General features: G+C 33.9%; 1 protein-coding gene across 2 annotated transcripts in view; it reads left to right on the top strand.

The window, feature by feature from the left end:
- The window catches only part of Tdrd3 (tudor domain containing 3), a 130177-nt gene that overhangs the window by 19243 nt on the left and 92929 nt on the right, over nucleotides 1-18005 (top strand). For both annotated transcript variants that reach the window (XM_077795209.1, XM_077795210.1), the window contains exon 2: nucleotides 17267-17351. In XM_077795209.1, the coding sequence (XP_077651335.1) occupies nucleotides 17267-17351 (85 nt within the window). The remainder of the gene's footprint in view (nucleotides 1-17266; nucleotides 17352-18005) is intronic.

Below are 18005 nucleotides of genomic sequence, written 5' to 3'. Positions count from 1 at the left end.
GTTTTTACAATTTTATAATCTGTATCTCCAGGATTCATTCAGGCCTAATCTATGAGAGAGCCAATCTTTGATTTTTAAGTTATATTAGCTGATTATAACCACTTAGATAATTTGTTGAGGTAAAATTTATATAACATAAATAATTTTAAAGTGAAAAATTAATTGATTGTCTCATTTTATTCTCATATTATTTCTTTTAAGTTCCTAAAAGCTTTCCTTGACTTTTTCCAAATTTTTTGATTTCTGGGAACCCTCTTCATTGGTATTTTTGATGATACTGTTTTTCTTTTATCTTCTTGAATCTCTTGAGAAAAGTAATTGTAGATCTTCTCCCCTTCTAAATTATTTTTCTTTTTTAGTGAATTCCCCCTCCCTTTTGTTATTCTTGATCTCTGTCCTATCTTATAGACTTTCTTCAATTACCCATAGTATTTGGATATTATTTTACATTTTAGAATGTGGCAGGAAAAGAGCTCTGTATCCTTGGGAGGAACTTTTAGACTGGAAGGTTCTGCTTTGGAGAGATCAAGTGGGCTACTGAGTAACTCATGTTTGGAGTTTAAAATGCTAGAATGAAAGGTCTTTTTGTTTGGGGGTTCCTAGTACCTGTACTTGCTACCTTGGCCATTTCCCCCTCCCTTTTGTTCCTCTTACTGCTTCTGTTTTATATATCCCACCCTCTCTTATCCTCACTCCACTAAAATGACACATTTAAAAAATCTGAAAAAGTTTCACTCCAATGATTTGCCTAAGTCCAAACTGAAATGTGGTAAGACTGGGAGACTGCCAAGTGAATGGAATACAACAAAGTGTCAAGGACATGTGGGGTTGACTCTGAACAAAGAAATTATTTTTGGTATACATAACAGATGTCTGACCAGGACAGACCTTAACATTTTGGGATTTATCTGGGTAAATTTTGGAAATTCAGCTGCAGGAAGGATCCTTATGTCTTTTATAATTTGGTCCCAAATTTTCTTGTAGGCTTGATTTTACTTAATTATATTTAAACTTTCTTTTTTTTTTTTTTAAGAGAGAGTGAGAGAGAGAGAGAGGGAGAGAGAGAGAGAATTTCAATATTTATTTTTTAGTATTTGGCGGACACAACATCTTTGTCTGTATGTGGTGCTGAGGATCGAACCTGGGCCGCACGCATGCCAGGCGAGCGTGCTACCGCTTGAGCCACATCCCCAGCCCAATATATTTAAACTTTCTAACATAATTTATCAAGTTAATTTAAATACTGTTTATTACATTTAATTTATTAAGTACTTCTGTGTGCCAGACACAACACTTCCAGTATATTATGCCATTTACTCTTCAACATATTGAAGAAGGTACTAGTCATTTTAACATAAAAAACTAGAGGCTCAGAGAAAGCAGCTGTTAATTTCTTATGATTTCTTCCATTTATTCACAAAATTTGTTCAGTTTATCAAGGATTTAATGGCTGCCTCGGCTGAGGCAGTCATAATGCTCAGGATGCCTTCCTCTGAAGAACCTTGATGTAGAAAAGACTAGTCTCAGGGCAGTGCAATGCATTGTGATGGTGATTGAGAAAAAAGTTCCTTTGAAGCCAGATCTTAATTGAAGAAAGACTATAGCAAATATTTTGAGTTGGGTCTTTAGGGTTGAATAGGGATTTGTTGGAGACAATGTAGAAAGCATTTCAGCGAGAGGGAAGGGGGAAAAGTTAAAATAAAATATAAAGGTGGAATAACATGATTTTGCGTATTTGGTGACTTCGAGTTATGACAGTAACTTGTTTGTGAGGGCATGGTGGTCACATTTCTGGGAATGAGACTGGACTGTGTGTCTAGGGCCAAGTTATATGCAGTCTCTTTGCTGTGTGCCTTAAAGGTACCTTTGCTTGCTCCTTTAGTCATTCTTCATTCTCATCAAGACTTGAGAGCATTCCAGAAGTTTCTGTTCTATAAGTGATACCAGTCTTTGGAGATTAAGAATGAGTTTTTGTTCCTCTGGGTTAGAAGAAAACACTGAGGCAATCAAGTTTTATTTAAGAAGGGGATAGAGACAGACTTCTGCAGAAGAGCTGGGGCCTCAGAGATGGGTGTTTGTGGGAGGGCATGGTCTTGCTTTTCTTGTAGTCCCCAGAACCTCCTCCACCCCCTTTTAGTCATTGTCTTTTCTTTCTTCCCAGTATAGGTGATTAAGAGCAGGATCTTGGAGGTTTACTTGTTAGCAGTCTAGAATGTCTGAGGACCACAATTGTGGAGGTTAACTGTTGGCAACCTGTTGTTCTGTCTTTGATAACTATCCTCACCCTCTGGACCCCACCTCATTATGTACACTGACCTTTGCTTCCTGCCTCAGAGACTCTTCTCTTTTCACTTCCTGTGCTTACTCTGGGTCACATAATCTCTCACTGCCTCAATTTCTGGCTGCATGTTGATGCTCTCTGTGGTTTATCTCACACAGCTCTCCTGAATGTTAGCTGCTTTTAGGACATTTCCATGTGGTTGTCTTGCAGGTATATCAAATCAGACATGCCTCAAACTAAACTTACCATCTTTCCCCCTCAAATCCTTCCCCTTAATAGCTCTCACCATCTGTCCTCACTATCACCATTTGTCCTCACTATATCTCACCTCCTCTTGAAGCCTCAGGTACTTTGGATTTTTATCTCTGAATAAGTTTTTAGACTTAAATGCTTCTTGCCTCTTTCTGCTTATGTTTACTCTCAATGTTACTGCACTCATGTCGGCCATCTTTATATTTGATTTGGATTGTTGTAATAGCTTCCTAATTTATGCCTGAGCCTCCAGGATTGCTTTCTTTCTATCTGAATATCTGTCATTATGTAGTCAGTCATTCTTAGATCATCCATGTGGATTGCTATTCAGTTTTCAGCTACTTTAGTAAAAGGTTTATAATTTTTTTATATAAATTTTGATACCATCCCATTTATTGATTCTTTGAATTATTTACTGAGCTATAGGAGTCTTACTAAAGAAGTCTCTGCCTATTTCTATATGTTGGAGTATTTTCCTTATGTTTAGCAATTGCAAAGTTTCTGTGTCTTTGATCCATTTTGAGTTGACTTTTGTGTGGGATGAAGGATGAGTATCTAGTTTCAGTCTTTTACATATGAATATCCAGTGTTTCCAGCACTGTTTGTTAAAAGAGTCTGTTTTTTCTACAATATAAGGTTTTGGCACCTTTGTAGAGAATCAGAAAACTGTAGCTGTATGAATTTGTCTTTGTGTCTTCTGTTTTATTCCACTGGTCTACATGTTTGTTTGTTTATTTTAATTTAATTTAATTTTGTTAGTACCAAACTATTTTTGTTCCTATGACTCTGTATTCTGGTTTGAAGTCAGGTATTGTAGTGCCTCCAACTTTACTCTTTTTGCTCAGGATTGCTTTGACTCTTTTGAGTCTTTTGTTCTTCCATATACACTTTAGGAATGTTTTTTCTAATTCTGAGAGGAATATCATTGGTATTTTGATGTATTGCATTGAACCTGTAGATGACTTTCTTAGTATAGCCATTTAAACAATGCTTTATTCTGCCTATCCATGAACATAGGAGGTCTTTTGGTCTTTAGTTTCTTTTTTTTTTTTTTTCTGGTTTCTTTTTTTCAAAGTTGTGTAATTTTTGTTGTAGAGGTCTTTTGCCCCTTTGATTAGACTTATTCCTAAGTTTTTTTTTTGGGGGGGTGAGGAGTGGGGGAACTCTCATGAATGGCTGTTTTCCAGCAGGTTATTTTTCTCAGTATTCATTTTTGGTGTATAGAAAAACTATTGATTTTTATATGTTGATTTTGTGTCCTGTTCCTTTGCAGAATTTGTTTATCAGCTCTTGAAGTGTACTGGTGGAGTTTTTATGTTCTTCTAAATATAGGATTATATCATTGGCAATCAAGGACAATTTGACTTCTTCCTTTATTATTTATGTTCCTTTTGTTTCCGTCTTTGGCCTATTTGCTATGGCTAATATTTCAAGTACTATTGATAGTCTTCTTTTCATCCCTATGATCAAAATATAAGAAAAACTTAGAGAAGGAAAGGTTAATTTTGGCTCATGCTTTCAGAGATTTAATTTGTGGTTGGCTGACTCCATTGCTCTGAGCCCCCATAGTAGGGCTTCTGGTGGAAGGGATCATGGTGGAAGTGCACAGCAGTAGAGTGTTGCTCTGTTATTGTAGCAGTGAGAATGGGGGAAAGAAGCTGCAGGGAAGAATAACTCTTCCAGGGCATGCTCCCAGTGACCTACCTTCTTTATCTAGGCCTCACATGCTTACAGTTATCACACAGTCCATCCAAACAAGAATATATTTCTTTAGGTTACAGCTCTCATAATCTAACTATTTCATCTCTGAATACTCCCACATTAACACAGGAGTTTTGGGGGGACACCTCATATCCAAACTATAATATTCAACCCCTGGTCCCCCATAGCCCAAAAGATTGTCTGTCTTACAATTCAAAATGTGTCTAGTCCACTTCCAAGAGTTCCCATAGTCTTAACAATTTCAGCATTGTCCCAAAGCCCAAGTCCAAAGTCTCTTTGAGACTTAAGGTAAACTCTGAGCTGTGAGTCCCAGTAAAAATCAAAAGCAAGTTACATATATCCAAATGTAATGGTACAAAACAAACATTTCCATTCCAAAAGGAAAGAATAGGGACAGAGAAAGAAGGAATGGGGTCAAAGCAAGATGGAAACCAGACAGGTAAACATTTCCTCCACACCTGCTGTCAGGGAATATGTTGGCAAGATTTGCACTCCAAAGAGTTTGGGCAGCCTTGCTAGGTGCAGCCTCCATGCCCTCTCCTTTAGGTTGGATAAGTCCACAGCCAGAAGCATACCTTGGCAGACAATCCATATTACTGGCATCTCTAATGCTGGAGGTCACCATTCCAATTTTGACTTCACCTTTATAACTTTATGCATCACCCTCTCAGGAGCTTCTAACAGGGATTCTGACTTTGCTATACTTTGCCTGGACTCCCAGGCCTTCCTTTGAAATCTTGGTGAAAGTTTCTATGACCCTGTAATTCGAGAATCCTGCATTTCTATAGAACCAGTACCACATGGATGGCACAAGGTTTCTAGCTTGAGCTGTAGCTAGGGCTCCTGGGATGATAGCTGGGAGTTTCTGAGTATTTGAACTGCTGAGCATGGTGAAACAAGTTCCTGGGCACTCCTGTGTGAGCAGGGCAATACTTCTCTTAAACAAGTTTTCACTTCTACACCCTTGAGCCTTCAATGGGTTTTCTTTTTGATTACTTAGATGCCCTCAGGGATCTTTCCTGTTGTCTCTGTGCTAAGTATCTAGCATCTCTTTAATGGTTTTAATCTCCTTAACAACCATACCTTTCTTGGCTCCAGTTTTAGACACCTTTAGGCAAATTACAAGTTTTTAAAATCTTCTTTCTTTGCTTTGTGCTCCCAGTTCTTATAATAAATCCATCTAAAAGCTGCCAGACATATACATGCCAATGCTTGAATACTGTGCTCTGCCAGATTAAATAGTGCATCACTTTAAAATTTGGCTTCATGCAAAATCTCAGAACATGTGCAAATATGGACATATTCTTTGCTAGAATATAACATGAATGACCTCTAAGCCTAATTCTCAATAGAATCCTTGTTTTCCTCTGAAACCTCATGAGCAAACTTTACTGTATACATTCCTGTTGACATTCTTGCCTTCTGAATTCCATCAGAATCATCCATGAATCTCTGCTTACAACATTCTCAGGCCTCTCTGCCCTGCATCTCCAAACTTTTCCAAACTGCTCCCACAAATCACTTCCAAAGGCTTCTGAACCACATTGACATGTTAAGTCACAGTCACAGCCCTGCTTCTTAGTACCAAATTCTGTGTTAGCTTTTTGTCACTGTGGCCAAAATACCTCACGAGAACAACTTAGAGGAGGAAAAGATTATTTTGGCTGAAGGTTTTAAAGGTTCAGCTCATGGTCAGCCAATTCCATTTCTCTGGGCCCAACATGAGGCAGAACATCATGGTAGAAGTGGATGGCAGAGGAGCAGTAATATCCACATGGTGACCAAGAATCAGAGAGAATAAAGGTAAGGGGCCACAGGGAAGATGAATCCTTCCAGAACATGTTCCCAGTGGCCTAACCTCCTCCTCCTACTGATAATCACCCAGTTAATCCATTCAAACTAGGATGGACTAGCATAGGTTATAGTTTATAATCTAACCATTTCATGTCTGACTATTCCTGCATCAACACAAAAACTTCTGAAGGCCACCTCATATCTGAACCATACCAACTGTTATTGAATTGGATTGGTCTTGTTCTTGATTTTAGGGGAAAGGCTTTCAGTTTTTCTTCATGTGGTTTGATGTTGACTTTGTCACTTTATGATGTTGAGGTAAGTTCCTTCTATCCCTATTTTGTTTATTTGTTTATTTTTTAATCATGAGTGGGTATTGAAGTTTGTTGTTAGAGGCTTTTTCTGCATCTGTTGATGATCATGTGATTTTTTTTCTCCTTGAATTTATGTATATGATGCCTTACAGTGATTGATTAGTGTAATTGACCCATTCTTGCATCTCTAGATTGAAATCAACTTAATCATGAAGTGCAAACTTCTTAATGGGTCGGTGAATTTTATTTGGTAATATTTTATTAAGGACTTTATGTCTATTTTCACTAAGGATATTGGTCTGAGTTTTCTTTCCTTGAAGTGTACTTATCTGGTTTAGGTTTCAGGGATTTATAAGCTTTGTAGAATGAGTTTGGAAACATCCCTTTCATTTTCATAGAATATGAAATGTGAGTGACATTGACAATAATTTTTCTTTAATGATCATTAGAATTCAGCTGTGAATCCATATGGGCATTTGGATTTTCTGGGCATTTCTTTGTTGGTATCCTTTTCATTATCTCTTAAATGTCATTGTTAGTTATTGGTCTGTTAAAGTTTTCTATATTCTCTTGGTTCAATTTTGTTGGCACATATGATTTTTAAAAATTTATCTATTTCTTCTAGTGTCAAATTCATTAGAATATAAAATTTCAAAATAGTTCCTAATGACTCGCTCTGGATTTCAATAATGTCTGTTGAAATATTTCCATTTTTTTCTCTGATTTTTGAATCTTCTCTTTCAGTTCCTTTGGATAAGGATTTATCTTCTCAAAGAAGAAGTTTTTTGTTTCATTGATCTTTTTATTGTTATTTTGTTCTCTATTTGTTTATTCTTTTTTATTTCTTTCTTTCTTCTGGTTTTGGAGGTGGTTCTTGTTTTTCTAAAACCTTAAGATGTGCCATTAGGTTATTTGTTTGGAATCTTTCTGATTTCTTTTTTATTTTTGTAATGTAGGCACCTATAACTTTATAAATGTTCCTCTTAAAACTGTGTTCACTTTTTCCTAGAGATTTTAGTATGTTGCAATTCTGTTCTTGGTTAATTCTAAGAATTTTTAATTTTTCCGATGATGAACTTATTCAAAAGTATCTTATTCATTTACTGTATAGTTTATGTTGTTTTTCTTGTTGTTGATTTCTGATTTCATTCCATTATGATCTGATAGGAAGCACAGTATTATTTTAACTTTTTTTTGTATTTGCCAAGACTTACTTTGTAGTATAAAATTTAGTCTGTTTGGAGAATGTGGTCTATTTTGTGGACATTTCCATGAGCAGCTGAAAAAAAAAGTGTATTCAGCTGTTGTTGAATGAAATATATTATAGATATCTGTTAAGTTCATTTGCTTTATAGTATGTTTAATTCTGTGATATCTTGTTGATTTTATGTCAGAAAGACCTATTAGTGGGGCTGGGGTTGTGGCTTAGTGGGAGAGTGCTCGCCTAGTACATTCGAGGCTCTGGGTTTAATCCTCAGTACCACATAACAATAAATAAAATAAAGGCATTGTGTCCAACTACAACTAAAAAAAAATATTTAAAAACCTATTAGTGAAAGAGAAGTATTGAAATTATATAGTATTGTACTGGGGACTGTCTGAGCCTTTATGTCTAGTAATGTTTGCATTGTGCTTGTTTTAGTCATACTGATCTTTGGGGCATACATATTTATTGTCATTATATTTTCTTGTTAGATTGTTCCCTTTATCAATACTTAGTGACCTTTTCTATCTCTTCTAATTTTGACTTGAAGTTTGCTTTGTCAGATATGAGAGTAGCTACTCCTGGTTGCTTTTGGTTCCAGTTGCATGAAATGTAATTTTTCAGCCTTGGGTATCTTCACCTATGAGGTGTGTTTCTTGAAGGCAGCAAATAATTGTCTTGTTTTTTAAACCAATCTGCCATTCAGTGTCTTATTTGAGGATTAAGACCATATATATATTCAGTGTTATTATAAAGAGATATGTGTTACTTCCTGTTATTTTGATTATTTCCAGGGTTTGCTTTGATCCTAATTCTCATTTGCTGATTTAGTCTTCTCATGAGACTAATTCTTACCTGAGCTCTTTTGTTTGTTTTTTCTTTTTCTTTTGTGTGTGAGGTTTCGTTAAGAATCTTCTGCAATACTGACTTAGTAGTCATGAATTCCTTTAATTTGTGCTTATTTTTAAAGGGTTTTATTTCCCGTTTGGTTCTCAAGAATACACGGAAGATGGAAGGAGACCCTCATGGGTTCGATGGTGTGAGGGGGAAGGGAAGGGAAGGGAAGGGAAGAGAAGGGAAAGAGAGAGAGAGAGAGAGAGAGAGAGAGAGAGAGAGAGAGAGAGAGAGAGAGATAAGTGTCACAGTAGAATGTATAGAGAATAGGGATAGGAGGGGAGGGGGGATAGGGAGGGCAGCAGAATACAACTGACACTAGGATTGCTATATGTATACACATGGATGTATAACCAATGTGATCCTGCAATCTGTACACGTGGAAAAATGAGAATTCATACCCTATTTGAATCAAATGTATGATATGTCAAGATCATTGTATTGTCTTAAACAATTAAAAAAAAAGAATAGCTTTGTCAGGTAAAGCAATTGTGATTGGCAGCTATTTCAGGGCTTGAAAGATAACATTCCCAGCTCTCCTGGACTTAAGAATTTCTGCTGAGAAATCTGATATTATTCTGTTTAAGTTTCCTCTAAATGTGACCTGGTGTTTCTTTCTTGTAGCTTTTAACTTTCTTTGATCTGTATTCTTCATTTGTGTTTTAATTATAGTATGTTGTATGTGGTTCTATTCTCGTATTTTCTATGTGGGGTCCTCAATGTCTTCAGTATCTGGATGTCCATCATGTTCCCAAGGTTTGGAAATTTTTCTGTTATCATTTTACAGAATAGAGTATCAATCCATTAGCCTCCTTCCTCAATGCCTGTGAGTCAAGTTTGCTGTTTTAATGTTGTTTTGCTGCTGTGACTAAAAGATCTGACCAGAACAATTTTAAAGGAGGAAAAGTTTATTTGGGAGCTCATGTTTTCAGTGATCTTAATCCATAGAAGTTGGACTCCATTCCTCGGTGCTCAAGGTGAGGCTGCATATCATGGTGGGAGAGGGTGGTGGAGGGAAGTTGCGAGAGACTCCACTCTCCAGATACAAAAGACTCACCCTGGTTCCCCCTTGTCCAACTACACCATACCACTTTAGTTACCACTCAGTTAATCCCCATCAGGGGATTAAATCACTGTTTGGGTTAAGACTCTTACAAACCAAGCATTTTCCTCTGCATTGTCTCACATATGAGCTTTTGGGGACACCTCACATTCCAAACCATAATACAGAGTTTCTGTGTATTCTGATCATTGGATTTTTTTTTGTTATTATTGTTTTGTTTTGTTTGGCTACTATTGAGCATTCAGGGTTGTACACTTTATCTTTAAACTCTGAGATTCTGTATTCTACATGATTTAATCTATTGGGGAAACTTTCAGCTGCATTTTAAAATATGAGTTATTGTGCCTTCATTTCTGAGATTTCTGTTTGGCTCCTTTTCTGTGTCTCTACCTCTTTATTGAACTTCTCATTCATATCCTATACTGACTTTCTTAATTGTTTCAGGTGTGGGTTTTTTTTTTGTGTGTGTGTGTGTGTGTGTGTGTGTTCTCTTGGAATTGATTGATCTTTTAAATAAGCATTCTTTTGTATTTTTCATCTTTTTTTTTTTTTTTTAAATCAGAGCATATTGGTTGTACATAGTAGTTGGGTTTATCCTGACAAAATCATACATTCACAGAATTCACCACTGGTTTGGTGCCTTTTCTTTGAAACAGCAGAATTTCTGAGTATCTCTGACTGAGTCTTTGACTGTTCATTATTAGATTTCAGTGAATTCCCTGTAACTTATCTTGCTGCCATACAGTTTTCCTGCTGCTTCAATTCTGAATCTTGGAGAACTGGGAAAGTGCAGACTTCTTCTATATCACCATCTTTGTCCCCACCTTATTGTTTTAAATCTTGACAAAATAGCAGGTAAAATTGATGGCAATTTATTTTTCATTGGACATTTTGTTCAGGGCAAAAGCAGTTTCACAGTATAAGGGAATAATTTATTATTTTTTTTAATTAAAAAACTATTAATATCTGTCCACATATGTACCGATAAAAAATTTGAATAAATTAAATAATATAATTCTTTCCATCTAGCTGGTGGTTTTCTTGAGTTCACTGTGAACTTGACATGAGTAGCCCATTAGAAATATATATTTCAGGGCTGGGGTTGTGGCTCAGCGGTAGAGCACTTGCCTAGCATGTGTGAGGCACTAGGTTCGATTCTCAGCACTGCATATAAATAAATGAAATAAAGGTCCATTGACAACTAAAATATATTTAAAAAAAATATATTTTTCCTGCCTACTCATAAGGAAGCATATACACTTTGACTATTTTTTGTAGCATTTGAAGAAATGGTGTAAACTTGTTAGGCAAACTTTATTTTTCTTTCTCCTCAGAATGCAGGATTTTAAATATTTTCTAGAATAAAAAGAATATTTAGAAGAAAGAAAGCTAATGTTTATTTAACATCTGCTCTACCAAATATCTGCTAGTTATTTCGTACTGTTTTATTTATTTTTAGAGCAACTCTGTAGATCAGTATTTTCAGTGTCATTTTCATTTTCTTATAGGGGGAAACTGAGGTGCAGAAAGATGTAATAAATTGACTAAGATACTGCTTGTGTTAAAGGTTATTGCAGAGATTTTCATCTTTCTCTCACTAAAAAATACAGATCAGATGAAAGATACTTGAAACTATTTATAAAAATGCCTTCCAATTTTATATTTCTAAGTAGCATTTCTTATGTAGTTTTAGTTCATTGTGCAGTCTCCTTGGAGCTAATCCTAGAAGGCCTTACCTTGGGGGGTTCTGGGCATGGACTCTGTATTTACTAATGTAGTAGTCAGTGTGACATGTGCTGTTTACCTTTTGCAATGTGCTCTATACATTCAAAATTATAATAATCTGTTTCTTCATTATCTGTACTTCCCAACTACCACCACAATGTAACAAATGTCAGAAACCTTTCAACTAGTTTGGTATAACTTTGAAGTCTTAGCTTTCATTGTGCACTGTGCCATGTGGTGTGCATAAGGCTTCAAGTGAGCCTTTTGACCTGAACTGTAGTTTTATAGCCATTATTTATTTGCTGAGAAAAAGGGGCAGAAATATCAAGTTATCTTACATCTTAATATCTGATTTATTAAAAAATAACCAGCTCTGCTTCTGAATTAAAGTATGAAAATAATGAATTTGAAGAAGAGCATAAGTATTAACCCCAATAAAAGTAAAAACATCCATGCTTTCATTTATACTTTTAAATTCACACTGAAGTTTGGTTTACAAAAACGAATAACAGTTATGTTACTACTGCTATTATATTTTATGAAAGACAAATTATGGAATTTCAAAGAAATGATTTACAAGTTATTTGTTTATCTGTTAGAATTTTTAAAATACAAAATAAGCATTTCAGGTTTATATCTTTGTGAGTTAATTTACATTGGGGGAAAATACTTTCATATTCTGAATACATGTTAGAAAAAGTAAAAGTTTGTGATTTATTGTTATATCATCTTTTTATATTTTTTATCTTGAAACTGTCATGCTTATTAGGTGTCAAGAATTGTAATGATTAAAATAATATTAAATAATCTTAATAACTTATTTCCCAGCAAAAAATAATTAGTCTCTAATTATTTGTGTCCCTTGTTTGTGTTATCCCTGTGTTTCCAAAGGATAAATGCAGGTAAGAATAGGAGATAAAATTGTATTTGATTTTCTTCCTTTTTCCCTTACCCTTTTGGGGAGGTATCTGTCCAATGTTACTAAAACTCTGAATTTTATTTTCTGTCAGACACAAATCCAATAATTTTAATGGTCTATTTTCTTCATTATTCCTGTGCCCAACCACCACTACAACAAAACAAATGTCTGAAACCTCTGAACTATAGTTTGTTATATCTTTTTAGGTCTTAGCTTTCAACAGTAGAGTATGGTAATATTTTACTTGTCATACAAGGTTGTCATCTAGTGGTATTTTCAAATAGACATAATTTGGAATTATCTACCTAATAAACTTTAGCCTTTTAAAGCAAGTACTTAACAAAGCGAATTTAGGTTTTAATATTTTCAGAGTCTAAACACCTTTGAATGTTACTGAATTAGATACAGTTTTATAAAGGTTTTTCCCTAGAACTTTTTTATAATTTCTGTCTCTTAATCTTTAAAAATATATTTTTTGGGTCTGGCCACTGAAATATTGAAGTTTGACTAGTATGAATGTTAATTGATATGTATATCAAGGCATTTTGTATTGTTTTACATCTCCAGAAATTCTGTCTTATTAAGTAATTTCTTGAAGAACTCTTTGTGTATTCATCCTTTCCATTTGGTTCAGATTAGTTTCATGAAATGTTTTATGAAACATTTACATATGTAAAGAAATTCATGGTATTTTTTCTTGTCTTTGCTTTTGTTGTTTCTGGTTTTATAATATAAGAATCTGAAGAGTTAGTAGAGAAAAAATTAAAATAAATTTTGTGATGAATGTTTATACATGTACATGAAAAATAGTATCATAGGTCAGTTAAATGGTGAAAATAATATACATTTGTGCATAAATAAATCATAAACTAAACACTGAGAATACATTTTTAAAGATTGTTTATTATTGAATAAAATAAATCTCATATTACATGGTTTACTAGATTAAGATCAACACCAAATACTTATAGAAGTACTTCAAATAATACATAATTTTATTTGTCTGATCCATTTATATGTAAGCCATAGAGAAAATAAAATTTTAAGCTAGCATTGATTCAGATCCTTTTTGTAAGAATGAGGATTGTAGGGATAGATTGTAGCATTCATTTTGCTCTAGTAGGCATCTACTGTATGTTAAGAGTCTGGACAAGAAAATGGTAGTGATGAAAGACATACTTGGTTATTAAGGAAAATGAAATAAAAGATTTTTTTTTTTCATTTTCCACTATTTCTTATAGTGACTCCACCTCTGAATTACCTTTAGTGGGATTCTGATCCTCCTAGTTGCTGGATTTAATAAAGATTGGGCATGGAATCTCATGGATTCATTAAATTTACTGCTGATGTTCCAATTAATATTCTTGTCTGTGATCTCTCCCCAATACATCTGTAAGCTATATTGAATATATTGATTTGATCTATATTAGGTTATGTGAAGCATATTTTGTATCCAAATTCTCATTAGTCTTATTTCCTTTCTAATCTTGTTACCTTTCTAATCTTGTTACTCAATATGGCTAAATATTGTATTTTCCCAAGTTATATTCAAAATAGTTATTTGTAAGCATTTTCTTTTGCCCTAGAGAAGGGAATTACATTATTTTGATGTCCCTAATTTGGAACAGCAATAACTATGAGAAGGATAGGATAACCAAAATTTGGGCAGGTGTAGGTGTATTACAATCTACTTAAATAGTAGAGATAGAAACAATTTAGATAGAGTGAATATTATGTAGATAATTTTTAAAATTTTGTTTTATTTAATGTTTTGTCAGTTTGCAGATCAGAGCTTCCATATTTGTTAAAATCAAAAATATTTCTTAACGTAAGTGGTTTTTGATTATGTTGTATTTTATTCTCTCCTGTCTCCATATTAACTTGGGTAATTGGGAGTTCATTATCTTTATTTTCTTTGTGGCTAAGCAGGAATTTATATATTAAATTCTCATTTTGGTATTTTGATATTACAAAGGGCTAGTATTTGCCAATGTGATAGCCCATTGGGACCCCCCCCCCCGAAAAAAAATAAATGTAGCCATTTTATTTAAGGTTTTATTCATAGATGGTTAAAATGAGTGTTCAGATATCTGCTTTATCTTAGTTGACAAAGTCCAATCCATTTAGGAAGAATGTTTTGATGATTTTTCTTCCTGGTATATTCAAGTTTTCTTGTGTAATTAGCCTACTATATATTAGTGTGTACTAATAGAATCTGTCTTTATTTTAGAAATCCAGGTCTGAGTTCAGATTTAAATGAGTATTCATTATTTAAATGGGTAGAGGTGGTCAGAGAGAAAAAAAAAACTGTATTGTTTGCTTTTATGGCTCAGTTTCTGTCTTTTTTCTACCTTAAAATTTTTCATAATATGAAGCCAGGCATGGTGGTACATACCTGTAATCAAGCATTGTAATCTCGGCAACTCTGGAGGCTGAGGCAGGAAGGAGTATCTCGGATCAAGGCCAGCTTCAAAACCCTGCAATAATTTAGCAGAACCCTGTCATCCATACACACACACAAACACACACACAAACACACACACACACACACATCTGTGTGAGTGCTCTATTCAATTCCCAGTGACCCCTGTCCTTCACCCCTTTTTTGATAGTTTGGAAGTCTGAAGTAAAAGTGGGTTTTCTATATGTGTCCAGTTTGTAAAATATTTTGGTCAAAGATTGACCTAAATGATTTTTCCACCTTTTAGTCTGGTGTACACAACTCTGCTAAGAAATTTGTTAGACGTATAATTGTGTTCTTTGCTTTCGTAGTGCCATACAAAATGATATAAAAGATATCTTATTCCTGTTTGCCTCAAAAGGAAGTTGACTATGAGTGACATTATTGAGATACTTGAGAACACTGTATGTCAGAAGCACTTTGGAAGTGAATAAGCAAATAAGCAGAGAAACAGATTTAGTAAGTGCAGTGTGTGTGTGTGCCACATGCAGGCTGAAACATGTTTTGTTTGGCTTGTATATTGCCTTTACAAAAATCTAAAAGCTAAAAATCAGATCTAACAATAGCTGCTTTACCTGTCCTTATGAAGACAGTCAACTAAAGCTATACTATTGGCTGCCTATTTCAGCTGGGGCATGTATTTGTAATTTTCCTTGGCATCTTAGTTTTGTTCTGTTTTTAATATGAAAGTTTTCTTTTTGGTGAAGTGCCTTCATTTTTTTTTTTTTTTAATTGAGGTAGGGTCTCACCAAGTTGCTAAAAGCCTCCTTAAGTTGCTGAGGCTGGCCTCAAACTTGTGAACCTCAGTCACCCAAATCACTAGAATTACAGGTATGCGCCTCTGCAACCAGCTTGGTCTTTTCATTTTGTATACAACAGCAAAGCCAGTGAATAAGGCTCAAGAATTTTTACTTACCTTCAGAAGAATGAATCAAAGGAAAATTGCCTTTTTTTTTTTTTTTTTTTTTTAGTTGTGGTAAAGGGTTGTGATGGAGATCCACTATCTGGAATTAAGAAATTAGCACTGGGCTGGGGATGTGGCTCAAGTGGTAGCGCGCTCTCCTGGCATGAGCGGGGCGCTGGGTTCCATCCTCAGCACCACATAAAAATAAAATAAAGATGTTGTGTCCACCAAAAACTAAAAAATAAATATTAAAAAATTCTCCCTCTTTCTCTCTCTCTCTCTCAAAAAAAAAAAAAAGAAATTAGCATAAAGTGGTAGTATTTGTTTTATGCTGATTGAGATTCTTAAACTGTGATTTGCACAAGTCTGTTTTGTATGTCTGGTGACTTTTGAAGATGAAGTAAAGACAGTTGTAGTTAGTGATACTTGGGCTCTCTAATTCTTCTTATTGAATTAATTATCTGCCATAGGAAAAAGATCCACTTATTCTTTTTTCTGAAGTTAAAGAATTTGTTCATGGTTGCCAATTATGTGACTTTAAGACAGAATTTTAACATCTGCTATTTATGAAAAAGGGAAATATTTTCTAAAAGTACCTTTATAAAAGTTTTTTCAGGACAAAAACATTGGCAATTTAAAATTGCATTATTTCAAGTTAAAATTAGTATGAAAATTTGACTCTTTATTGCCATGCTTGTCCATATAATATATTCAAATGTACTTTTATAATTCAAAATTGTAATGAGGGGTTTTATAATGTTACTGTTCCACAAAATATCTGCTGAAGGGGGGAAATGTGTGTTTTTGCAGGATGTTTTAGTAAGCAAGAGCTCCCTGGGTCCGTTTTTTCTTTAGGGTTCATACCCTTGGGTTTTACTTACTCAAAGCTGGTTCATGGGAATTGATTATAATTCTCTTCCCTTGAGTTCCATTGGGTTTGTAGTAGGACCAACTCTATTGCTTTCTTTCCTGATGACCACAATTAAAGGTCACAGTGGAACCTTGTGTTTTGTTCTTTCATTTACTACATTCTTGGTACATGTTGAAGCAAATTTTGACATTTATTTTTATTAATTTTTAAATTCATTGTTCGTATTGAAGTTTTAAATGTTTATAAAATAAAAATATTAATATGTAAATCCCAAGTTCTAGTCAATTTAGGTTCTCTCCTTTTGTGAAAATAGTTCAATATTTACTGATGGAGTCACTAACATGTTAGGATAATCTGTAAAGTGGATATCCTGTTTTTTGATAATTGTAGAATAAATCTATAAGGTTTCAAAACAAAGATTTTAAAATATGAAGTGTGAACAAGGGGAATTTTGGAAGATTGAAATTGAGCTGTATTTTATAATTTGTTATATTCAGAAATCCTTACATAGTCATAACTTGAAAGAAATCACATGATATTTTGCTTAAAGTCAAATTTCTATCTCTATACAACTTCTGCCTTTAGAATTATTGTTAGCTAGACTTTCCTTTTTTATAATTTGTAGGGGTAGGTATTTTTAATAACATAATATCCTTTTAAGGGCACAAAGAAAAATATGTATATGAATTTTCCACTCTGTTCTGTCAGTAATAGTAAACTAGAAATCTGTAAGCAGAACTCCTTTAGTTTTTTCAGTAAAAGCACTTTATAGTAGAGAACAAGGTTACAGGTAATCTTAAGAAAAGAATTTTGGTTAATTTTGATTTTAGATAATATTAAGCTATTTATTTTATCTTTACAGGTATCTTTCAGATGAAGGCATTGAAGCTTGCACAAGTTCTCCTGACAAAGTCAATGTAAATGACATCATCCTGATTGCTCTCAATGTAGGTTACGTTTATTAACTTATAAACATTTTGAAAAACAGACTAAACTGGATTTTATTATAAATAATAGGAAGAATATCTTTCATTGTCTTATACATTTTAAGTTGTGATGTTTGTTGAATTTGGTAATCACATAATAGCCAATTATTAATGCCTATTATACAGAATCCAATAAAAAGAAAAAAAAATATCTAATCCAGGCTTCTCCTCTTTTTTTTTTCTCTTTTAATTTTTAGTTGTAAATGGACACAATACCTTTATTTTATTTATTTATGTGGTGCTGAAGATTAAACCTGGTGTTCCATTCATGTGAGGCAAGCACTCTACCACTGAGCCACAACCCCAGCCCATTTCTTTTTAACACAGTGATTATTTGTAGAATTTTATAACATTTTCAGTAGCAATATAAAAATTTTTCACTCATTAAAATACATTTTCATTTTGGTTTGCATGGGAAACTAGGTTATAGCCTTTTGACAGTTGTATTTATTGTTTTAAAATAAATTTTCTTGATTTAAAATACTTGTGGAACATTATAGAAATTACAGAAAATCAAAATAAGAAAAGTAAACTTATTATATTTATTATTAAGGTTTTAGTTTGTTGGTATTTTTCTTTCTAGCTCTCTTCCCCCACTTAACTGTGTAGGTATAC

The sequence above is a fragment of the Urocitellus parryii genome, chromosome 2, assembly GCF_045843805.1.
Source record: "Urocitellus parryii isolate mUroPar1 chromosome 2, mUroPar1.hap1, whole genome shotgun sequence".
Lineage (NCBI taxonomy): Eukaryota > Metazoa > Chordata > Mammalia > Rodentia > Sciuridae > Urocitellus > Urocitellus parryii.
Note: the sequence above shows the minus strand (reverse complement) of the source record. Positions and strands in the feature narration are given on the sequence as shown.